We start from the raw sequence: 25,524 nt of genomic DNA, 5'->3' as shown, positions 1-25,524 counted from the left end.
AAATTGCATGCAAAAATATGTAGGTCAGGAAAAATTCACACTAAAATGCAAGCGAGTTTTAAAAAATGCAAACAGAGGTGAAAATTAAGTGAACTGCACATAAGACAGGAAACCAAAATTGACATATATTTGCATCCCTACACTGGAGAGCTTCCTCCTATGAAGGGATTCCCTACTATTGTGGGATCAGATTAAGTGCATTTGGGGATCTGCATTTAAGGGAAAACAAGAATTCCTGCTTTTGCAAGCTGGCTATATAGATTGTGCCATACCCCTGTGACCTTTTTCTCTCCACACCAGCTGGGGAAAAGGATGATTACTAATAATTTTTTTGTTTGTTGTTGCAATAAACCTGTATCCACACATAATGTGCCAGCAGGACTGTGTTGCTTGTTGCTCTTATCATTTAGTTATCTTCTTAATGGGTTTGGCTGAGTGACTTCCTCTTCGAGCTTCTGTGGGATGGTGTGTGGCGTTGCCTTGCCACTCACACCCACACAATTACACTAAAAGGCAAAAAAAAATCAGTGGCAGCAGGAAGCTAATGGAATATTACACTAACCCTATGCCGTCCCTGTTGCTGCCAGATATTGTAGAGGGAGGGGGGTTTGCTCTTCTGTGTCACCCGTGTGACATTTTGAGACAAAATATCTGATTTAATAAAGTGCTATTTTAAAAAAGAAAGAAAAGGATTGAGAGGGAACTCCAGAAACCACTGCATGTTTCCCCACCCATATCTTCTCCTGTATTAGTCATTAAGAGGCCATAGTCCATTTATAGCACCGCTTTTATTGACCCCAACTGAGCAAATTGAAAGGAATCTGAGCTATTTCCCTTATCACACACAATTCTTTCGATGAGAGATGCTGGAATGTACATTGTTGTCTTGTTGGATGGCAAGGAAGCGCCTCAGATTAGTTGGTGGAGGGGCTGGACTTCCTATGACTTCCACACAGAACACTTGCATTCAACCGCAGGCTGTGAAAGGTGGAGGTGGAGACATCGAGTATTCTTTTTTAAAATTGGGATAACTGTGTCAATTGCCTTTTGGAACCCCCTTAGTATGCAGTGTGAGCAGTGTTTGGCTAGTGAAGATGGTTAGAAATTAGCCTTTACCTTTCACAATCGCACACAGAAAGATGCTTGTAAAGTAAGACAAAAACAAAGTGGTTTATTGTAGGAAGTACATCAATTGGATAGAATCTTCTCTCATTCTAGTCTAGCTAGCTGATCTATAGAAGACAAAGGCAGCCCCTGCTTACTCCTTTGTTCTCAGGGGATAGCTCCAACAGGGTTACAACCAGAGAGCATCAATCTAAACATCAGAGAGACAGAGAGACAGAGCATAGAAAATAATAATAATAATAATAATAATAATAATAATAATAATAACAACAACAACAACAACAACAACAACAACAACTATTACCCCACCCATCTGGCTGGGTTTCCCCAGCCACCCTGGGTAGCTCCCAACAGAATATTAAAAAATACAATAACACATCAAACATTAAAAACTTCCCTAAATAGGGCTGCCTTCAGATGTCTTCTAAAAGTCAGATAGTTGCTGATTTCCTTGACATCTGCTGGGAGGGCATTCCACAGGGTAGGCGCCACTACCGAGAAGGCCCTCTGCCTGGTTCCCTGTAACTTTACTTCTCGCAGAGAGGGAACCACCAGAAGGCCCTCGGCGCTGGACCTCAGTGTCCGGGCTGAATGATGGGGGTGGAGACGCTCCTTCAGGTATACTGGGCTGAGGCCATTTAGGGTTTTAAAGGTACATAAAGATACAGGGATAATCTGGGAATCTGGATGTCCCTAACTCTATCTGTCATAACACCAAAAGTCCAACATTTGTGAGGGCAGGTGTTATTTCACCAGAGCTTTTGAAGTCGTGTGCCAGGTGGTTGTCTGAATTATTAGCCCATTGTTCACAGGATGACTGGAAAGAACATAGGAAGTTGCTTAAACCCACTCAGACTGTTGTCCATATAGCTGTGTATTGCCTACACTGACTGGAAGCAACTCTCCAGACAGGCAGCGGTCTCTCCCGGCCCTACCTAGAAATGTCAGATAAGTCAACCCGGGGTCTTCTTCATGCAAAGCATTTACTCTACCACTGAGCTATGGCCCTTTGACAAATTTCAGACCAATCTCTTTGCTGTTAGTTGTGAGTAAATTCGCCCATAACAAACTCACCCATAAGCCCAATATCAACACTCCGTACAGGGAGAATATCAAAACATGCTCTTCAGTTTTCAAGGGGCAGGGAAAAGAGGTTCATCTTCAGCTACAGACAGAAATTGCAAAGAGATAGTGTCCGCAATATGGGCCATCACCAAGAAGACCCTCTCATGAGCTTCTGCCCCTCAAATTTTGGAGAGTGGCAGAACCACCAAGAAGACCTTCGTTGCTGATCTTAATGCCTAGGGTGGTCCATAGGCAAGGAAGCACTCTTTTAGGTATATGCACGCACACAAAAATATTTTTACCATCTTATCTAGTACTTCTTATAGTCCAGTCTATCTGTGGAAGAGGCCAATTTTACTGCTGCAGTATAGAGATGATGCTGTCCTGTTGTCCTTCTTGCAAGAGGGTTTCAGGATTATAAAGAGCAGGCTGTTCATCTTCTGAAAGGGACTTGAACAGATGCTAGGAAAGAACCACTTACGATGACGTTCTGGAGTCCAGCATGTTCCACATTAAAAATAATGTCATTGTTTCCCTCACTTGTCTTCCCTATCTCCTAGACTGTCCAGGCACAGTTATGTGTGCCTCAGTGTTGGGGGCGCTGGCAACCTTGTTAATGGCATGCAAGCAATTCATATGCACAGAAAATTACTGATAAAATCTGGTCACAGAAGGAAAAGAGAAACCACAGTTATTTCATGCCACCTGGCAGGACTATGCACCCAGCAAGGTTTTACGAAAACCCGCAACAATGGCAGTTATGAACATTTAGTAACTTTATGTAACATGAACTCTGGAACTCTGAACTTCGTTCTTTGAGGAGGACATGATGCTTCCTGTATCTTGCACTGGTCCTATTGTTGTAGGGGTTTTCCCTCCTTTTTGTGTTTTACATTGCATTGCTTCGTTTTGTTTCAGATAAATACACTTGAATATTTTTGTTTTTTAAAAAAGATGGACGGGGGACAGATGGACACAGGACATTTTTATTTTATTTTTTTGGCTCAACACCATTTCAAATGGAGGACTATCTTCTGCAAAGTAGAATACTGTATAGGGCATGGCTGCTCTACATTTTTAAAAAATATATTTTATTAAGGTGATTTCAGTTAGAAGAAATAAAGTGACTCAGAAAAGAATGAAAGAAAAGTGAGAGGGAGGGAAAAACAACAACGAAGATACACACGAAAGTGAAAATATAAAAAAGTGATATACAATATTCCCATACATTATTCTATAAATTGGTATAGTGCTATTGCCCTGGTGCTTATGTAAATGTTAATACTCTGCTACAATTTGTATAAACTCATTCCAAATGCTATTTTATTTATCCATACAGAGTCTGCGCCTGTAAGCAGTCTGTTCATAAATTACCAGTGATGTCATATCATCAGTCAATTAATTGAAGGGTACCATATCTTTATTTTTCCAATTCCTCAATATCAATCTTTTGGCCACCATTAGGGCACGGAAAATCCATTTCCATTGTCCCGTTGATAATTTCCGTACTGTGGGTATATAGTTCAAGAAAATATTCTCCGCTGAAAGATTTAACTTTCTCTGCACACTCATAGTTACACAGTCCAGCACTTTCTCCCAAAACCTGTTAAGAACACTGTACAAACAAACGTGTTTCAGAGAGGCATTGTCCTTGCCGCATCTCCAACGCCGACCTATCTTGGCTAACCCCCCCTTTTATACAACTGTAAAGGGATCCAACAAACTCTAAATATTATTTTCTGTTGTATTAGTCTTAATTTTGAAGCTAATGACACCTTAGGTATTGAAACTATACATGGAGACATTGTTGCCTGGCTGTGCCTCTTGCCAACAGGTGTTCTTCCCTACCATTGCTGCCACCACACACACAAAGGGCTCTGTTGGCATGAAGGTCTTTCCTTTCCTATGAATTCCCACGTTGGCATGTTGACACCAGGCAGCAGCCTTTTAAGGCGCCGGCGAGGAGACCGAAAGGAAGGCTCTGATTGGCTGGCAGTGAGTCACGTCCACAGTATGCGTTTCAGCTTCCTCCTGGACCTCAGAGGTTTGGCGGTATCGCTGTCAGAGACTCCATTGAGCTGAGGAACTCATGCAGAATGAGCCGACTGCTTCAATCCCTGCTGCTCTTTTCTTCCCCTAAAAGGGAAAAGGGAGCCAGGGAGCCACTTGCCTGAAAAACGTGATGAAAGCAAACATACAGGTAATGCGCCACAGGTAGATGGATTTTAAGCAGCGGAGAGGAAACCCAACAAGCCAAACATACCATCGCAGGTCAGCCTAGGGTGAGATCTTCCAGGCAAGTGTGACCTCACTGGAGGATTATCATAGGCCAAATCCACACCATCCATTTAAAGCACTTTGACAGCCATGGTGTCCCCCAAAAGAATCCCCTGAGCACGCCATTTCCACGAAAAGGAAACTTCAGCAGAGCTGAAATATTAACTTAGAGGAAATGCACTTTTCTGGGGCTTTCCCCCCTACCTCTCCGGCACCTCTCAGGTGGACGCCATTGCCATTATAAGAGAACAAGGGAGTCAGTTGTTCATGGTGAGTTTCAGCATCTCTTTTTCTAGAAAAAATAGCACTGCACTTAGCCAATATAAATGGGAACTGAATCATAAATGGGATCTCTGAACTAAACAATCACAGCAGTGCCATACCCATAGCTGCCAAGTCTCCCGTTTTTTGCGGGAAACCCCCGTATTTTAAGCAGTTTCCTGCTGGCAGCCCGGATTGAAAAAAATCCCGTAAATCCCCCGGATTTCTTACCTGCCAGGGAGGCTCCATTTTGGATGCTGGCGCCGCCCGATTTCCGATGCCCATACATGCCCATATCTGGACATGCGTAGAAGCGACTTCCAGTGCCGCGCCGCTGCTGATCCCGCATTTTTTGGTGGGAGACTTGGCAGCTATGCCCATACCACTTTAAAAACACATGACTTCCCCAAAGAATTCTGGAAGCTGTCATTTGTTGAGGATGCTGGGAGTTGTTAGGAGACCCCCTATTCCCCTCGCAGAGCTATAATTTCCAAAGTTCCTGGGGGAAAGGGGTTGGTTGTGAAACCACTCTGGAAACCTTAGCTTTGTGAAACCTAAGGGTAGCCCTTGGTGATGTCATTGGGGAGGGCAGCAAGTCCCAGAGAGTCCTTGCAATTATTTGTAGCCATCTCTTGCTGGGTTGAAGCTTGCAAGAAGCACACCCGGGTTGAGCTGGGACACTTAGCCACTTTGGGGGGTGGGGAACCCTGCCACCGCTGTGGCCCATTGTGGCCACACCCCTTCATACACCACCCTATGTCCTCCTTCCCCATGGCTGTGCTAGGGTTGCCGTGCCAACGGGTAGTACGCCTGGGGTAGAGGAGGCAGAGATGAGGATGGAGTTATTTATTTAATTTGTATACCACCCTTCATCCAAAGATCCCAGGGCAATTCACAACAGGAAAAAAAATTACAAAATGAGAATACAAAATACGTAATAAAACAAACAAACAAAAAACCAAAACAATCCTGGCTCAGATTAAACCCAGACACAATGTCCTTCTAAAGCATTTCATTGCCAAGCACTTCTTGGTACTTGTCACTCTGGTTGATTAATGATTTCCAGTCTTGTAGGTGGCAGTGGAAGTATTATGTATCCTGCTGTTGGATTCTGCAGCAGCTGACTCTGCAAAGGGTTATCAGATGCTCATTCGTGCTGCAAAGGGATCTGAAACTGCTGCTAGGCAGCACCCTCTTGAGGCAAGAGAATGGGCTAAGGAGGCCAGCAATTGCTCATTTCCTTAGATATTAAAGGCAAACTACTGCTCAGATTAGGGCGCCTCCAAACTGTCAATATTTTTCGGGAGGGATTCAAGAACATCTCAGGAAGTACAGGTTTTCCTCCCCCTTGGCAACCTCTGACATTCAAGCCAAATCTACTCGTTGGAGAGATTTTGTCTCAACTCTAGTCCACAATACTTTTTTAAAAATGAGTTGCTGTGACCAAAGTGGCCCAGCAGATGGCACCAACAGACAGAGCTACAACTCCCAAGAATGACCCAAATGGTTGTTTTAAATTTGCTGTGACAACTTTATTCCGCTTGTGGTCCAGGACTTCCAGGACCACAACAGGTCACACTTTTGCAAGTCAGAGATGGGCACACATGAGTGACAGCATCTGATTTTTCCCCCCTATCCACAAAGCGCACAAGGGTGATCCCACCAGAGATTCTGGAACTTGCACTCTCAGCCCCATTCCCGGTGGGAATAAGATGCTGAGTTGCATCAGATGTCAGTGGGACATCGAGATGCAGGGAAGCTTCGTGGATGATGGAGGGATGGAGAAACAGGCTATGCATGTTTGAGGCAGGCTGCACAGAGGACCTTTCCCCATTCAAAACCTGCTTGTGTCTACAAATGTATTGTTATGAACAGTGTGGCAGGGGGAGACCTCCCCTAAACTGAAGAAATAAATTAATGTCAGAATCTAGCTAATATGTAGGATATTGAGGGGGGAAATACAGGCTGCAGAAGTACTCCTGAAATGTGCCAAAGGAAATTCTTGGGTTTAGTTTATGAAAACTATGGTAGCCTGGCTGGGTTGGTTAAATGCAGGCCCTTATGAAACAATACCCAGGCAGCTACACATTGAAGAAGGTGCTCAGGTCTGTGCAAAATAGAAGTTGCCAAGGTGATGGTGTGTGTGTGTGTGTGTGTGTGTGTGTGTGTGTGTGAGAGAGAGAGAGAGAGAGAGAGAGAGAGAGAGAGAGAGAGAGATGTAGGATGTGATACATTAGAGGTAGTAAGGTACAACATTCCTTGTAATGCTAGAGAAGACATGTGAGGGAATGTTTGGTCCAGCCAGTCGGAACTTCCTGTTTCTACTGGCTGGAGCACCCTTCCTTTTGCATGTGATAGAAGGTGGGTGTGACCTAACCTGTCCAGGTAACAAAAGTACGAGTCACACAGTACCCTTCCCTCTTTTTGACTTCCTTCTTCGTTTGATCAGCTTTTAGCTAGGACTGCTCTGCTGGCTCTCAGCTAGCAGAAGCACTGGGATTATTCCCCCATATGGGGTAGATCCACATGTACATATGGATTTGTAACTAAGTCTGCCTTCAGGAATCCAACTGTGAACTGATGTAAGTAAACTTCTTTTATTGACTTTAAATAACATTGTGGCGTCTTTATTCTTTAAGAGGGATTCAAGGGAACTTACTAGGAATGTACAATTCAATCTGAGACAGAATGAATTGTATAATAGTAAGAGGCTCACACGAGCCTGCCACCAGCTATCTGCTGTGCATCTAAAAAGGTGAATGTAACTCTGCTAAGGAACTTGCTAGCACAAGTTAGGAAGGATATTATTAAACAATGTATCCTCTCCTGCCATCCTGAACATACCTGGGGGGGGGTTGACAGGGAGAAGTATCATTTTACGGGATGCTTGGGTTTGTTTGTGTTTTGCAAAAGATGTGCTGGGAAGGAGGAGAACGAAGCAGAACTGCATATGGTGCTGGCTGGAGGAGGCTGCACTATGAGACTGGGATCTAAAGAAACTTTGGACCCAAGCTTGCTGAAGCTATGGAATACAAACTCATGGGGTATAATGTTCTGCAAACCCTCCATTGCAGATTTCCAAGTGTATATATATGTCAACACACCATATTCCACAAGGGCCAACATTGATGCCGAAATCCACCATCCCGGGTTCCATAGCTGCCAAGTTCTCCCTTTTTTGAAGGGAAATTCCCTTATGCTGAATAGGCTTCCTCACGAGAAAAGGGAAAACTTGGCAGCTATGCCGAGTTCTGCGAGTGTGGCTTTCTCCCGATTGAAGTGCAGAGTGTTTGAGGACCGGGACATTTGCAGGGAAACCAAAATGCTTGTTTACAAAGTGATTGTACTACCAACCTTACTGTATGCTTGTGAAACGTGGACCACTTATAAACGCCATCTCCAACTCAACGGTGTCTCCGAAAATTTTTACACATCACTTGGGAAGACAGGTGAACTAATACCACTGTACTGGAAGAAGCAAAGATCACCAGTGTTGAAGCAATGATTCTTCAACTTCAACTTCGTTGGACTGGTCATGTTGTGTGGATGCCTGATTAGCGTCTCCCACAGCAACTACTCTATTCTGAACTTTAAAATGGTAAGCGTAATGCTGGTGGTCAACAAAAGAGGTTTAAAGACTGTCTTAGGCAAGTTTTAAAAAATGTAGTATAAACACCCAACAACTGGGAAACACTTTCCTGCGAGCGCTCCAATTGGAGAACAGCCTTTACCAAAGGTGTCGTGGGCTTTGAATACACTCGAACTCAGGACAAAAGGGAGAAACATCCTAAGAGGAAGGCACGCTTGGCAAACCCTCACCGTGATCAGCTCCCGCCCAGAAACCTATGACCCCACTGTGGAAGAACGTGTGGATCCAGAACTGGCCTCCGTGTTTATGGAAGTCAATCTGACTCAGCTACGAGTGATCGCCAAAGAAGAATATGATTTCATAAAGACACTAGCCTCCGCTGGGGACTTCCCGGAAACCCTGAAATCTGGCACCTCTTCTGAAGACTGGGGTGGTGTGTAACAGTCTGGCTCACATCCCTAGCACTCGTGTTGTTGGGATTGCATTGCTCTGATGCACTGGGGTGCCCTTGAATGTAATTTGCCATTCCCATTTGCATCTCAGAAAAAGGAACCACCAGCTCTTTGCAAGCCTGAAACACAAATATCCTGGTTAGCATCTCTGATCATATAACCACCCTCCCTCCCAAATTTTAAGGTGAAACTGAAGATGGAACTGCTTCGGTTTCATCCCCAAGAAGCAGAACGATTACCAATCATCCCACAGCTCCAGGATGCTCTGAGCTTCAGCAAAATAATCTGCAAACCTCTCTCCCTGTTTTCTTTCCAGAGAGAAGTCTGTGAATTCTGGAAGGAGGAACTGGAAGATAAAGATAATTCATTGGAGTTGTTGGCTGTGCAGACTTGAAATATGCACAGAGCTCCCCCATGTGGAAAGTCAGCAGCATTCATTTCATCCAAGGGGGGAAGTGATCTTCACACCCCCATTGGTGGGACTTGAAATAAATCCTAAAAGTTCACCATGCAAAGTATAAATATGGGTCTCCGGGTTGAGGAACAAGCACAAAGTATGAATTTATGAGAAGTGGGACCTGCAACCTGTATGCGATCAAACTTCCACCCTCCTTCTTTTCTCATGCAGCCCCTAAATCTGTTCTGCCCCTCCAATCCACTGTACTGTAATAGATTTGGAGAGGGTGCAAAGTTCTACCGGTATTGTGCAAATCCTTGTGCTTATGGGATGAGTGTGTTGGATGCCAATGAAACTCTGCAGTGTTTCTGCAGATACCTGAAACCAGGAAACACCCCCTAAATCATTCAGGCAAATAAATGACCACAGAGAGGCTGCTAGTGATATGTTGGGATTTTAAAATTTATTCCAACGTGCTGTTTTTTTAAAAAATAGGCTCAGACTGAATAGACAATCTGAACTGTAGTAAAGGCAATATACGTGTAAAAACTTTTCTTTTCATTCACAGTACAGATGTCATTTACAATAAAGTTCACAAACATCAAATGCTGAGTATTTTTTTTCTATTTTTTTTCTTAACATTATGTTCTGTGCTTTTCACCTGCATTTTTTTTTGCTTTGCACTCTTATAACCATACAGACATTGCAAGATGCAAGTGTAGAAACTGAATTTAAAATAAAATTACAGGCAAAACTACCAAATTACACTGTACTCTGAGTCTGTACATATTTACAGTACCTTTTTTGGAATGTATTGCCATTTTTTTTTAAAGAACATATAGAAACTTTCTAAAGACTATTCCACTTACAGAATACATACACCTTTTAGAAAAAAGGCAAATATTTATCTTACATGAGACCATGTATATTAAATTTGCGTACACATCATCAATATTATTAATATTTTACATTACATTTACTAAAGTGAGCGTAAGTGCCATAATATCTCAATAATGAAAACTTGTTTTATGTCATCGTTAGGACCCAAATTTGGTATTTATTTAAAAACATTTTACCTTTTAAAATTCACAAATACTGTGCAATAACAGGAGGGCAAAAAATCCATAAGGAACACAGACAATAAAAATCAAGTGTATGTTAGGGGTTGGGAATAAAAGTGAGGAAAACATTGGGGAGGGGGGAAGAGATTGTAGAAGAGATCGTAGATCACAATGCTTCATGCTTAGCTCATAAATGGTTTGTCGGTATCAAGAACATATTGCTTGAATGCTTTTTAAAAGCCAATTGACTTGCCATTTTATTTTTATTTATTTAAAAATGATGGCCAAAGTTGGCAAAGCCAGACACAGAAAAACAAGAGGTTCTCACCTAGGAAGAATCACTGGGCTGACTTCCATGAGTGAGGGCATATCAGGGAGATGGAAAAGGTCGCTCTCAAGGTAAAAGAGTGCAGAGGCCAAATCGGTTGAGTCACTTTTCCTGGGATATATTGTGGTTCCTGTCACGGTCTTTTCCAGTAAAAAATTTGATTCATTTACAATATCTGGGCAATTTCATCTCAAATGTAGTGGGGATTTCCATTTGGTTCTGTTATTGTGTTATTTCTTACAGTTGTACCTTTCTTACAGTTGTACCTCCGATCCCAAATGCCTTGGTACTCTTGGACGTTTTGGCTTTCGAACGCTGCAAAGTGAGTCTTCCGGTTTGCAAACGTTCTTTGGAACCCGAATGTCCGACGGGGCTTCCACGGCTTTCAATTGGCTGCAGGAGCTTCCTGCAGCCAATCAGAAACTGTGCTTGGGTTTCCAAATGTTTTGGAAGTCGAACGGACATCCAGAACAGATTCCGTTCGACTTCCAATGTACGACTGTAATATTATTATTATTCAGGGCTTTTCTTCAGCCAGAACTTGCCAAAACTCAGTTCCGACACCTCTCAAGGTAGGCACCATTGCCATTACAAGAGAACAAGGTGAGTTCTGGCACCTCTCTTTCTAGAAAGATAGCACTGATAATAATGTAAAAGTCTTGAGAGCCAATCACAAATATAAACAGCAAATGTGCTCTCTTTGGGGAAGTCCATAACTCAGTGGGAAAGTATCTGCTTTGAATGCTGAAGGTCCCAAATTCAATCCTCAACTTTTCCAGGTATGGCTGGGAGTTGTCCCCCACCTGAAACCCTAGGAAGACAGTACTGAGCTAGATGGACCTGTTTGACTTAGTATAAGGCAGCTTTCTATGTTCCTTGAGGTTTCTCATTTTTGAAGACTATCATCTTAAATATAAAGGGTGGGGGGAGGGGGTTCAGTCTAAAATAAAATTAGATTGAGTCATAAAACTGCCCTTGGAATCACAGGTCAGCAGAAGTTGCCATAGATAGAACATAGAATGGTTGATGGATGGAGTATTGGCCCATCACTGAAGTGAATGGGGCAGCCATGATTTACCCTTGGGAAAGTCCAAGCCAGGCATAGGCAAACTCGGCCCTTCAGATGTTTTGGGACTACAACTCCCATCATCCCTGGCTAACAGGACCAGTGGTCAGGGATGATGGGAATTGTAGTCTCAAAACATCTGGAGGGCCGAGTTTGCCTATGCAAGGCATTTATCAGAGCCTTGTGGATACCATAGCCAAGGGATTCATTTGGCTTACACACAATGGCTTTAACTGTACTGGCTAGTGGACTATTCAACACCTGCAGATTTTAAATCCCTTGGATGCCCCATAGAGATTATTCAGAATTACCAGCAAACCATGGTTTTTCAAGATGTCTGAACCCATGCCATCCAAGAAACAATGGTTTGCTAATGGCTTCCACACTAAGATCTGAAAGTATTGTTTGAGAGGGTGGGCAAACTTTGTTTTTATTTCTTCATCAACAAACCATAGCTTGGGCCTCTTGTCAAGAGCCTGCTGTTCGGCGGGTAATGGCTATGAATTCTCAGGGAAAGGGAAGGGAAAATTTCAATCCCACAAACCATGTTTTCCTGTACATCTGGAACACAAATCATGTGTGGTGCCTGAGGCTGCATCCCCATACTCTCAGAGCAACCGTGAATGGTACTGCACTTTAAGCTGCAGTTAGAGCAAACCGTGGTGTGATATTATACCCAAGATGGGCCACTTTCTGAAGTCAATTTCAGTTTAATCCAGATTGCTAGGTAGGTGACCAACTGTTTTGAAACTCTGGCCTGAAACTGACACTCCAAATGGCTTTCTGCTACTAATCCTATGCATGCTTACCTGGGAGTAAGTTCCAATGAGCACTGTGGAATTTACTTCTAAGCAAACATGCATAGGGTTACATCGTGAAAGAAGTAATTAATTACTGATTCTCAGAACACTGGAAAACCAGGAAGGTGCTTAAATATAAAGGAAAAGTCCTTCACAGATTATAAATCTAGGAATAAAGTGCTCCAAAAATAAAAAAATAAAGGAATCAACTCTCACGGATGCCATCAACATTTCAAAATAATTTTCTTTGTCTCTTTGGGCTGAAAGGGGATAAAAAAAGGAGAGATGCTCAAGTAACCAAAATATAGAGGTCTTTTCTCAGCCAGTAATAATAACTAAGGAAGGTCTGACTAAGCCAAGGAATAACAGTACCCAGAATTTGCAAAAAAAAAAAAGTTTTACAAGGGTTTTTCTTTTCTTTCTTGTTCTTTAACTATGGAAAGCTAGATCAAAATAGAAAGCAATTGCAGAAGTAACCTATGGAAAGTGCAGCCCAATACTTTACCCGCTTACTCTGAAGTAAATATCACTATGCTGGGTGAGATTTACTCCCAAGAAAGTGCATATAGGATTGCAGCTTTGGGAAGGGTGGTTTGCCGAGGGGGGGGGGAAGAGAGATTAAAATCTGATCTCTGAAAAATAAACCTTTCAACAACAGCAAAATAATGAATGCCAGGACCTGTCAGGTCTAGCAACAGATTTGACACATGGCCGTCTCTGCAGGCTTCTGTTATAACACCCCACCGGGGGAACCACACAGCGACTTTGTGATGGGCTCAGAACTTTACCTTCAGTGGGGCAAGTTAAGTGCTCGAGGCGAAGCACATTCTTAAGGCTTTGCTAGGTCTGCCTTGAGTGCTCAGCACCTTGCAGTTTGAGCCCTTAGTTTGTTTAGCATCTTGTCCTAAGGAGAGCCAGCTCCACCTGGCCAGCCAGTGCAGTTGGATAGGCCACCAGGAAATGCCCCAGAGATATTCAGGAGACTTGCTGGTTGGGAACGATGGGTGGAAGGAGTTTGTTGCATCCATTCATTTGCTTGCATCACAAAGCTTATTTGCAGTGTGAGACCTCAGCCAACTGTGGCTTCAATTTCTATGGAAATGCAAAAGCTACCCTGGCAAAAAAAGGTCAATTTCTGCATTCACAACTGCCACCCATTGTGGCATGGTTTCTTCTAGGTCCAGCCAACGCTGGAGTGATGTTATAGAAGGGCAAAAGGTTGCTGCTGGCAGATACACTCGCATAAATACTCAGGATCTAGGCACTTCACAGATCCCAACCAGAAAAATGAAAGGAAGAGTTCAAGTAGAGTCCTCTGCAGTGGATGTTGCCATCCAAAGCTACAGAGCTTTGCATGGCGTCTTGTCTGCCAGCCTATTCAAACAGCATTGGGGTCCTGTGCTGTCCTGCTCTTTCTACCCCAGATGCAAATGCCCCCCCCCCCCAAGATGACACTATTTACATTTGCAGTGCTTGCCTCACAGAGGATTAAGAAAGGTTTGAGAGCAATAGGTAAACATACCCAGAAGGTTATTATTGTTATTAGCTCCGGGTTGCTTGCAGATGTCATCGGAACAGATCCTGCCCAATGCGCCCAAAGCAGAGTTCAATCCAAAGGCTGAAAACTGAGCACCAGGTTGCATTTGATCTAGCCTCAAAACAAAGCCAGAGCGTGAATGGATAATTGAAGAGCAAATGGCCAGTGAAGGCTCAATACCGAAAACCATTTGGTCCTAAAAGAGCTGCATGACTAGCTGGTTAAAGGAGAGGAAGGGAGGGGGAGAATGAGGGGGAAATCAACCACCCGGAATTCAAAGTCATGGCAGGGACAAGGTGCGGCTTTTCAACAATGACCACCGAAAGTTCTGGTCCAGGCTTTGCTCATTCCATTAAGTTGATGGGTGCCATTCTGAATCTTTTGAAGGTATCAGAACCATGTTACCAATCTCCATTGGAGCCAGACTTATACTTGGTGATTGATGTTCATCCCCATGACCTGTTGACAAAGGGGATTGTATTGGACCTTCAATAAAGTCTCGGGTTAGGTACCGGACGCCAGTGCAGACTCTGTAAGCAAGATCTTTCCAGATCTTAGCACTGAAAGAGGTATTGGAAGCAGAAGTAAACCAAGGGGGAAACAAAACAGAACACTGTCCGCTGTGAACGGAGTTTTCCAGGGAAATTCCAGCGTCAGTTTGGTCACCTTCACATCATTTCAGTCACAACATCAATTCGACCAAAGAGAATCAAAAGAGCTCCACCAAAACTATTCAATACAACACAAAAATGAAATGATACATCACAAAAGATTAGTCAACTCAACCCCCCATCCATTCCATGTTATTCAGCTATGCACTGGCAACAGTTCACGGCTTTCCATGCCTGCTTAAAATAAAAATATTGTTCAGGACAATGTTGTTTGGAGCATGCACATAATAAACGGGAACATCTCAGAAAGGACTGGTCCATTGGTTAAATATTTGTGGAACTGATTCATTTCGCCTAGTTAATTTCAAAAACTGTGTGTACAGACTCCATCCAGAGCAAGGGATTCCCCAAATAAGCGAGCTTGCTCTCGATTAGAGCAAACATTTGCTATTAAATGCTATTAAAAGACCTATATGGCTCTGGCCCCGATCTTTCTATAAGTGACACCAGGTTGGTTAGCCATTGGAGCCACTGCATTCTTCTGCCCCTTTGCTAAAACACCATCTGTTGCAACCTATTGATTTGAAATGCAAACAGCTCAATGGGAATTCACTGGGACCTTTTTGTATAGGAATGTATAGCCTAAAAGATCTACTGCATAATGTAGACTAATGTTTGTAGTTATTCCATTAAATGGGGAGGGGCGGAGATAACAGTATGGAAAAAATAAAAACCCTTAATTTCTTCTTTGTGGGCTCTATGCAATTGAACACATGGCTGATCTGATAGACATAGGGCACATCTAGGACCAGTAGCAGAACTAGGAATGCAAATATGGTTCAGGGTGATATCAAGGCAAGAATGAACCCAGCCTTGATTTCTGGGCTGGGTGGGAAATCTGTGGCACTCCAAATGTTGCTGGACTCCAACTCCCATCACTCTTGGCCATTAGCCATGGTGGCTGGGGCTGATGGGAGTTGTAGTCCAGATCAGTAAGCAACTCATTTCTATTTTTTGCTTACAATGTCCAAATGTGTGATAAGAGAAGGTGTTTCCTCCCCCCAAAACTTTCATTGGGAGCGGGGGGATTAAAAGCAAAAAAAAAAAAAAAAACTCTAACCAGAGAGCAGATTTCCAAAGGGCAGGATCCACAGGGATGACAGCCAAGCCCCTACCATTCTAGCGGCTGGCAAAAGGCACCCCTTGGAGATTGTGCGTATCAGTTAAAGCAGCAGCCAGGTCACGGAATGTCAGTATTAAAGCAAGAATGGTGGTCAGAAAGCAAAGATCTACCATTCCCAGAACATTATTTTTTATTTTTACATTCAATATATTCCTATTTTCTTGCAATTTCTCTCTTTTATTTCCCTTTGTGGGGTGGGGTAGAGGGACCTTTTGCTTATGTGCGTGTCCCTTTTTTAAAAAAAAGTGCTTGGGGGGTAATTTGTATGGGGGAGGCACATTCTGAGATTCTTTCTTTGTTTTGGAGAGATTACCTTTTATCACCATCATGGCCTCCCCATAGAAAACAAGTGCTAGTTTCAGTTACAATCGGAGGGTAAACATTCCTCCCTTCTTCTTCTTCTTCTTCTTCTTCTTCTTCTTCTTCTTCTTCTTCTTCTTCTTCTTCTTCTTCTTCTTCTTCTTCTTCTTCTTCTTCTTCTTCTTCTTCTTCTTCCAGATTAAAGCAGTCGCATCTGTCCTTAAAGCACATTTAGAGGCAACCAGAGTAATGCAAATAATAAAAGGAATAATTATAAAACACTTTGCCACATATTAAATAAAGCAAGTAATAAATAAGGGGTACGGTTGTTGTGGGGCGGGGCAGGTTGTACCTGTCTGTACATGAGAGAGGTGGTGGTTTTCCCCCTCCACTAGAAAGAAATTCAGCCAATCTCTTTGAAGAGGTGTTTGTTTTCCTTAAAATAAAATAAAAAAGGCCTTTCAGTGCATCCATTGGAAATTCTTCTCAACTCTTTCCACATGTCTGCATGTGCTTGAGCCAAGACCTCATAGTGGGGAATGGAGACACCGTCTAAGAATAAGCCCCTTTCCAACAAAATAAAACAATAACAATAGATTCATAGCTTCAATTTGTCGGTGCGTTTCAAGCAACAACCAAAACACACACACACACGCAAATGAAAGAAAGTCTAGAAAAAGGCACACAATTACGATGGAAATAATAGCAGACTGAAACAGAGAGAGAGAGAAAGAGAGAAAGAGAAAGAGAGAGAGAACCAGGAACAGTCTCCGTGGGTTTGGTCGTATGCTAGAGCGTTGGGTCGTTTCGTTTTTTTCCTTTAGCAATGATTATTCGAAAACCAATCACACTGACAAAGGTTTGTTGATCTTACGGGGAAGCCGGGGTCAAAAGCTGGGAGGGAGGGCTTAAGCACTTCCTGTATTGTGATCCACTTGCCTTTGCAGTAGGCTGAAGCTGACTTGCTCCAAGGGTGGGCTCCTCCTCCTCCTCCTCTGTACCCCTGTGGTGGGAGCAGCTGGCTCCCCAGAGAGGTTCCTTCTCCTGGTGGGAGGCTGGCAGGAGGAGGGGCTCGAAGACAAGGGCTCCAGCAGGCAGCCAGCGCTGCTGCTCCTGTCCAGTGTCTGGGTGGGGAAGTCCGAGATCAAAGTGCAGGGGGGTTCCAAGGAGGTGCTTGAGCTGCTACGTGGTTTCTTCCCCTTCTCCCACGGGATGCCTTCCCTGCTGGCCGAAGGCTGCAGTGAGGGCTCATCCTCCGGGCAGGAACCGTCTCTGCTGGGCCTACGGCTTCCCCACTCCGGGCCATCGGGTTTGGTGCTTGCATTCACCCTGTGTTCCTCCTCGGCCGGCTTCTGCTGAGGCTCGCTAGTCCTTGTTGTCCCTTGCAAGCAGCTGCTGCTATGAAGCGGTGGGGTTGCTGATGAGGAGCGAGCTTCTCGGGTGCCTCGGGCCACTTTGCCGGGATCTTTCGCTTGGCTCGATTCAGAGGTGTCACCGCTGGGGGCGAAGTAGCTGGCTTGCAGCGACATCACTGATCCATGCCCCAAGCTGGGATGGCCGCTAGGCCTTGCCTGGACCATCTGGATGCCCCCGATTGGGATCATGGGGAAGGGGCTCCGGGGTAGCTGCTGGGAGTGCAATGGGAGGTGGCTAAAGATGTAGTCTTCCACCCGGCTTGGGGCATGGGCGTGTGTGTCGTGGGGCGATTGCAAAGGCCTGACGCAGTGATGCTGAGTGACGCCCGGTGAACTCGCTGGGCTCCTGGATTCTGTCTTCTGTAATGACAGGAGGTACATATTAGGAACCAGGGAAGTTGCATTATATGGAGTCCAAGCACTGGTCAATCTAGCTCACTACTGTCTATGATGATGGTGATGATATGTTATTTATATGCTGTCCATCTGACTGGGTTGCTCCAGCCACTCTGGGTGGCTTCCAACAAATTAAACATGTTAAGCATGGTAAAACATCCAATATTAAAAACTTCCCTATACAGGGCTGCCTTCAGATGTCTTCTAAAAGACAGATAGTGGTTTATTTCCTTGACATCTGATGGGAGGGCGCCACTACAGGGCGGGTGCACTACCGAGAATGCCCTCTGCCTGGTTCCCTGTAACTTCACTTCTTGCAGTGAGAAGACATATAAACTGACTTTTTAATTGAAGCTTTAATTGGGGGGGGGACACAAAGATAAAGGGAGGACAAAGATAAAGGACCTCTGCTCTCCATTACATTTGGCTATCCTTCCCTCATTGTCTTCTTATTTTAAAAGACACTCTCCCCTTCCAACACACACACACACACACACACACACACACGAGTAAACAGTGGCGGTCTCACAGCTGTAACCCTCCTTAGATTTGTGGGTCCAGACTCACTGCTTGGAAGACCAACACCGAAGAACTTACCAGTTTAGGTTCTTCATACAGTCCTGTATTCTTGCCGAGGGACCTGTGAGGTAGAGGCACTGAAGACGAGATCCCATGCAGAGTTTTACCCAGGCGTTGAACTTTTTCATCCGCTGCCGACTGGCCATGAGAAGGCAAGTCCTCTCTTCCTGGGGATGGGTACCTCGAAGGCGGCTCTGAATAGCTCTGGGACAACATCTTCTTCAGGGAAAAGAATCTGGCTGAAGAGACATCCCTGCTCAAAGACAAATGTCTCACAGGAGACACGCCTCTCTCTGGCGGGAGGTACATTCGCGACGACAGCTCTCTTTTTGGAGATATGTACCTGCTGGGCGAGAGCTCGAGTCTCGGTGACAGACTGCGGAGGGGAAACGCCTCTCTCCTCGGAGACATTCGGTGACTAGAAGACCTCCCCCTCGCTGGAGAGAAGCTCCTCAGAGAAGGTGTTTCTCCTGCTGTCGAAAACCTTTTCGGAGACATTTCATTTTTGGTTAACAGGTGCTTCCTAGCCAACATGGAACGGTTGTTGTTGCCACCACTGCCAAAGCCAGAGTCCTTGCTTGGAGACCCCTTCCTCCTACGAGAGGTGTCTTTGGAGATTGACAAGTCCATCGCTAAGAGCATCTGTGGCTTTGTAACGGGTTCCTTCTCAGCAGAAGCCATGGGTCCACTGGAGGTCAAAACCGGCCGGTGGAGTCTCAAGAAGCTGTGGCAGACGGCAACTTCAGTACTGTCAGCCGACCATTTCGTTTCTGGCCCCGAGGAGGTGGTCTGGTGACGCTGAACAGCACGCTTGCTAGTGGAGACAATATCTTCCAAGATGGACAATGCTGTCCTGGTGCCTTTCTCCTGGGTGGACTGAGAACCTCTTGGAGAATGTCCTGGGAGGGAGATGTTCTTCATTTCTGAAAGCTTCACTGGTGGCTCCTCTTGGCTTTCCTCCTCATCTTCCTCTTCTTCCTCCTCCTCTTCCTCATCATCATTGTCATCGTCAGATTCTCCCAAGTCTGAAAACTGGTGTTCTTCAAGTGGCTCAGATCCCTCCTGCCCTTCTGAATCTTGGAAGAGATCTTCACTGGTTCCTAAGGGGGACGGGGGGGGGGAGAGATACTGCATTAGATCATGCAGAATATAGCAAAATCACCCTTCTTGAAAAAATCTTGCATAAGTTCAAAAGTCCTCAAGATTGCTTCTTTGTCATTTGGTTAAATTTTGTTTTATAACCAAGCACAGTGGCTCAGAAGCACCAGGCACCACAGCTGTATGAGAGTGTTTGGATTGAGCATAGAAACCGCTCTTTTATAGTGTGGCAACACCTAAACTCTGGAACTCCCTGCTTATTGATATCAGGCAGGTACCTTCAACTGAGCCTTTCCAGTGTCCGCTAAAAACATTTTTATTTAGATATCCTATCTGGATATCTCGAATGCTGACCTGCGTTTTAATCTGTTTTTAGTTTATTGCAAAAAAAATTATTTTATGGGGGGAGGGAATATTTTAACTGTTGTTGTTTTTTTAACTTATAATTGTACTTTGTAATTCTTTTTATAAACTGCTTTGCCTTTTTTATTTTTACAATCAAGTAGATTTTAGGAAATAAATAAAATAACTAAATAACAGAATGCCTTGGGAGGCAGTGGGCTCTCCTTCCCTGGAAGCGTTTAAACAGAGGCTGGACGGCAATCCATCAAAATGATTCAGCATTCTGGTTTGGCAGAGGAAAAAGAGAAACATGCTGGGGAGTCTTTCAGTGTGAGCCACTTGGAAACAAAAGAAAATGGCACAGGAACCCCACTGAGTTCTAAGCCGCTTGCATTCATAAAAATAAAATAAAAAAGCGTAGTGCAGGAAAACTTCTCAGTGGATTCCCCCACCCACCCCATATTATGTTGTTATTCATTCGTTTTTTCACTGACTGTCATGGATGCTTATTCATCTGGGTGACAGATGGATGATTTATGCTCCCATCATCATTACTCTGGGTGTTACTCTTCCACAGAGAGGCACTATTAGAATAACAGTGAACAAAGCTGCTGGGTGGGAATGGTTTCAGCTTTATCAGATAGGAGACACTTCAAGATGGGAGACAAGGGGGATATAAAATGGCCTTTTATGTACTACAAGAAACAGATTAAATGGACCAACATCTCATTTAAGAGTCTATAAACAAGCTTCCCATTGCAATTTATTCAGCAGGCAGCAAAATACAGGAAGCAGTGATGCGATTTCCCCAGGTTGATTGGACAGCCTCGTTAGGCACGCTGTAGCGTTAGGGATGCAGGAGACATTTATTCAGTGCACATTTGAAAGTGAACTGGGGTCACACCTGCCCCATACGTTTAAAGCCCTCTTTTGCCACCTTAACAGTCATGGAGAATCCTGGGAAACGTAGTTTGTGGAAGGTGCTGGCCTCACAGACTTACCACTCCCAGCACCTTTAGCAAACTACAGTTCCCATGACTCTCCATGGCTGCTACAGTTGTCTAAGAGGGCTTAAAATGTACAGCATGAATGTGTCCTGACTTAATTTTCACCTCCTGGGTGGCTTACTCAGATCAGAATGTAGTTATTCTTTGGGTTTCGCATCTGCCTAAATTTTGAAATATTGTTCCCGGCTTAAAAACATATGAAAGGGCATTTAAAGATTGCATGTTTTAGGATAAAACACCCTTAGAAATATGTTCTTTATGATAAATTACATATTTGAGGGTCACATCCTTTAAGACCTATGTTCAATAGACTTTCTTTAAAGTCATGTTGAATGAAATTTTTCACATTATGAAAAGTAAGAGATTAGTGCAGAAAGTGATGCTCTGGACTCATGAAGACCAGTGAAATTGGCATGAAGAGGAAATAGATTGATCTGGCCAGCTCTGCCCTTTTCTCTCCCATTTTTAAACTTCTTCGTGGGCAGGCTGGTTTGGTACAAGCATGAGAGCCTTTCAGCCAAAAGTGGGAATGAGTTTAGTGTGCGAGTGAGTTGTAATTCTAAAATTACATGTCTTGTTGCATAAAGCGGCAAAGCCCAGACAGCTAAACACATTCCAGTGGACAGGGGGTGCAGCCAACATCAACAGACCAGGGAGGATTCCATTCTGAATACCAGCGGATTCCTGCCACAGAGTTGAGGTCAGCTCTCATGGTGGAGCTCTGCAGGTGCCTGCAGACTAAGAACGTCCCCTGGACAGAATCTTTGGAAAAAGGGAATGGGGGACCTCAGGCTGCCGCTTAGGGTTCACTCCAGCCACACAGCCTTTCTAAGTGCACGAGGTAGAATTGTGGTGGGGGCTCTGCAAAGTGTTAATCCCTGCCTATTTTTAAAGAAAGCAGATGCCTTCATGCTCCCCTGAGCATGCCCCCCCCTTTTGCAAGCAGAGCAAATGCCCTATTGGCTTGAAGCCTCGAATAATTGCTGAGGCGGTGACAAACTGCGCCACTTGCAATGTGTCACCATTAGCCGAGTGGGGATGTGGGAAATGATGGGAGGGACTAAGTCATTGAGAGCAAGACCCACAAAATCTCTCCTGTGTCGTCAGGGCCGGATTTAGGTTTGATGAGGCCCTAAGCTACGGAAGATAATGGGTCTCTTTATATGTCCAGCTGTCCTTTGTCAACAACAAATTGTCACTGTTTTTTGTGTTCAATATATGATAATGGTAATTTATGGACCTTTAAATTTGGGGGGGGGGCCAAGATAGTGGGGCCCTAAACTATAGCTTGTTTAACTTATACGTAAATCTGGTACTGTGTGTTGGAGCAGCACTGGTGGGTTTTCAACATGACTGGGACCAAAAATAAATGAGGACCAAACCAAAGCTGAAATCCATCTGTCGTGGATGCTTTAGTTTAGATTCCTGCATTGCAAGGGGGGTCGGGCAAGACGTCTACAGTTTCTAAGATTATGTGAAATGGGGATGTGGTCGCTTGGCCTGTGCCACCCCCGACAGGTTTGCGGTTCAGTCTCAGAAAGAAGTCAGGCTAAGAGCAGCGAACACTTTTCGAGGGGCTCTCAAAGCTAATCAGTTATTCTGAGTAAGTTAGCAGGCTCCGCAACTCCTCCAGCAATCTGACACTGGAGCAGATGTCCGCTGGCTGACACCAGCATGAATGCATCTCCCTTGTGACTGACACGATACTGGACTCAATCCTTCCCCCCCCCCCCGTTTTTTTTTCTTTTGCACGTTTTTTCCTCCCCAGGGTAAAACTCTGGCAAAGCACCATCTATTCCGAATGTGGAACGTTTTCTTTTTGTCATGATGTAAAGCAGCAAAAGAGAGAGAGAGAAAGGGGTAAAGGAAAGCCTGGATTTCAAAGAAGGAAAGCTGTACCGTGACAAGCAAGCGAAAATCACAATGTCTGCTGTTCTAGTTACAGGTAGGTAGCTGTGTTGGCCTGCCGTAGTTGAAACAAAAAATAATAATTCCTTCCAGTAGCACCTTAGAGACCAACTAAGTTTGTCATTGGTATGAGCTTTCGTGTGCATGCACACTTCTTCAGATAATTCATATGCTACTGGGAGGAATGTCTGCTGTCTTAAGGCTGTAAGTTCATAAAGGCACAGGGCAAACTCGGATGGGTCAGGCCAAAGGCCCAGTTCCAGTTCAGCATCTCACAGCCAGACAGATGCCCCAGTGAAATCCGCAAGCAGGGCAGACAGACAGTAGCCCTCCCTCTCCACCTCACTGTTTTAGGATGAGTCTAGACAATGCCCCCAACATGGGAACTGGTGGTGGTGGTTTCTTCAGTGGCATAGCAAGGTCAGGTGGTACCCGGTATGGAAAATTTCTTGTCCCCCTCCCCCCCCATTGAAATCTAGTTGTCATTGCCATTGCCAGGAGTTGTTGAGCTTTTTTAAGGGGAGGGGTGGCCAAAATTGTTGAGCTTTTTCTGGGATTCCAGGGTTTGAGTCCACGTTTGAGGGAACTTTTGCTTCTCTCCTTCCCGCCACCCTCTGCATGTTTGCTCGCATGACTCCTTCCCATCCTCTCCCTGCCTGTGTGCCTCCTCCAGAAGCCTGGGAGCGCAGGGCTGTCAAAACGCTGCAACTCCCCAACTGCCCCCAACAGCTTGCGGGAGGCGGGAGTGCCAAATGTCACCCCTCGGAGATGACACCCGGGGCGGTCCACCCCCACCACACCCACCTTGCTCCACCCCTGGGTTTCTTTCGTTAACGTAAGAGCATAAGAACATTCAGTATAGCGAGTTTTGAGTTCAGGTGTCATAAAAAACCCCTGCTGAATCAGGCCAATGGCCCACTTACGCCAGCATCCTGCTCTCACAATGGCCAACCAGAAACTCGCAAGCGGGGTTCAAGCACCAGAGCACTCTCCCCTCCTGTGCTCTCCAGCAACTGGTATTCGGAAGCACGGCTGCCCCCAGCTGTGAAGGGAGAGCCCGGCCACTGTGGCCATTAGCCATGGATAACTTTCTTCCCCATGAATACCAGCCATCGGGGAGCAGGGGGTCCAATCCAGAATGGGACTGCTCATGAGCATAGCCAGGATTTATGGGGGGAGGGGCAGGCTTCATATTAGGGAGGCAGAACCTCAGTTAGTTAAGTATTTTTATTGATTTACTTGATTCGGGGTGATAGCTGCCTCCTGCCTCCCCTGACTATGCCCATGGGACTGCTGCAATGCACAGGGAGATCTGTTAACCCTTTCCCTCATGCAGCAGTCCCAGTGACTGCTCTTCCGCTGCTTTTTGCATAAGGAAGCTCCAACAGCATGTGATAAAAACAGTAGCTTCTGGCGAAGTGGCAAGGTTCTCTTTGCGGCTGCATGGCAGTAAGGAAATGCCCCCCCTTACCATCTCGTGTGCCGCAGTCCTAATCCTGTTACCACCACCACCACCGCAGCTGCTATTTAGCAGTGATGCAGAAACATCAACCAGCAATAATATCTATTTCGTATGATGCCGTTTGGCCCAGAGTGATACCATCTACTTGGCAGGGTGGTGAAAAGGCGGTTCACCAGACTGCTTTCTGTGGAATGCTGGAAGCAGACAGATTTTATAGAGCAAATGCCATCCAGCTGGCGGACTACATGGCCCCATAGCTAGGTTAGTTGGGTCACTAGTGGGAGGCCACGCCCTCTGCTGCTCCGTGCTCAGTTCAGCTGCACAGCACAGTCATCTGGATAATGACTCTCCGAAGCTTATTCATGGTACTTAGAGCAGGTTGCCATGCTGAGCACAGCCTCCCTCAAAAATCCAGCTTTCCTAAACTCCACACTCATCAGCACTGCCCATCGTCGCAAGTGCTGGGGAGTAGGCAGGCAAATAATAGCCGCTTTTTCATAGAATGGAAAAAAAAAAAGTCTTTTCTGTGTTCAAATCCCTGCTCACTCCTGAAGCTCATTGGGTGACCTTGAGTCAGTCACAGCCTCTCAGCCGAACCTACTTTGCAGGGTTGTTCTGAGGACAAAATGGAGAGGAAGAGGACGGTGTACTTTCTGGAGGAAAAGCGAAGTGTAAGTGCAATGAAATGAATAAATAAATGACAGCACTCCCAAGTATGAAACTTCACCCCCACCTCCATTTTAAAGTTAGACCGGCATCATCCTTCTTAGTTTTCATTGGATCATTAAAACTTGATTTGCTCTCTCTGACCTTTGAATGATTTTAAATGTAAATCAATTCTGTTCCATCTGTTTGTCTGTGCCCCCACCCTCATTTGTTTGTCATGAAATTGTTTTTCTCATGCGGTTCTGTGTGTGTGTGTGTGTGTGTGTGTGTGCAATGAGTACTATAGTTTTACATCTCATAAAATATATTGGAGATTATATATTGCAATGGATAAAACTATTGGTGGGTTTTAATCCAATTTTGAGTAGTTCCACATTTTTTTGCTATACTGTTGTATGACTGATGATGGCCTTTGGCTAAGCAATAAAGGCTGTTGTTTTTAGGTTAAAGGTTTTTAAATTGTTACATTACCTTGGGCTCCTTTGGGGGCTGAAAGATGACTCGTAAATAATTTTATAACGGGAACATTTATGTGTAACTTGGTCCTCTTGCTTGACTTCTTAATTTTATACCAGATTTCATCCCCAGAAAGTAACATG

At 44.7% G+C, this 25,524-nt stretch overlaps 1 protein-coding gene across 4 annotated transcripts in view; it reads right to left on the bottom strand.

Annotated features, from left to right (window-relative positions):
* Nucleotides 1-15,205: 15,205 nt before the first annotated feature.
* The window catches only part of HIVEP3 (HIVEP zinc finger 3), a 226,485-nt gene continuing 216,166 nt past the window's right edge, over nucleotides 15,206-25,524 (bottom strand). For all 4 annotated transcript variants that reach the window (XM_035120894.3, XM_035120904.3, XM_088672491.1 and 1 more), the window contains 2 exons: nucleotides 18,461-19,542; nucleotides 15,206-17,827 (listed from right to left, as the gene is read on the bottom strand). In XM_035120894.3, the coding sequence (XP_034976785.1) occupies nucleotides 16,961-17,827; nucleotides 18,461-19,542 (1,949 nt within the window). In that variant the 3' untranslated portion in view covers nucleotides 15,206-16,960. The remainder of the gene's footprint in view (nucleotides 17,828-18,460; nucleotides 19,543-25,524) is intronic.

The sequence above is a fragment of the Zootoca vivipara genome, chromosome 6, assembly GCF_965207765.1.
Source record: "Zootoca vivipara chromosome 6, rZooViv2.hap1.1, whole genome shotgun sequence".
NCBI classification, from domain to species: domain Eukaryota; kingdom Metazoa; phylum Chordata; class Lepidosauria; order Squamata; family Lacertidae; genus Zootoca; species Zootoca vivipara.
This window is presented reverse-complemented; position numbering and strand designations above follow the sequence as displayed.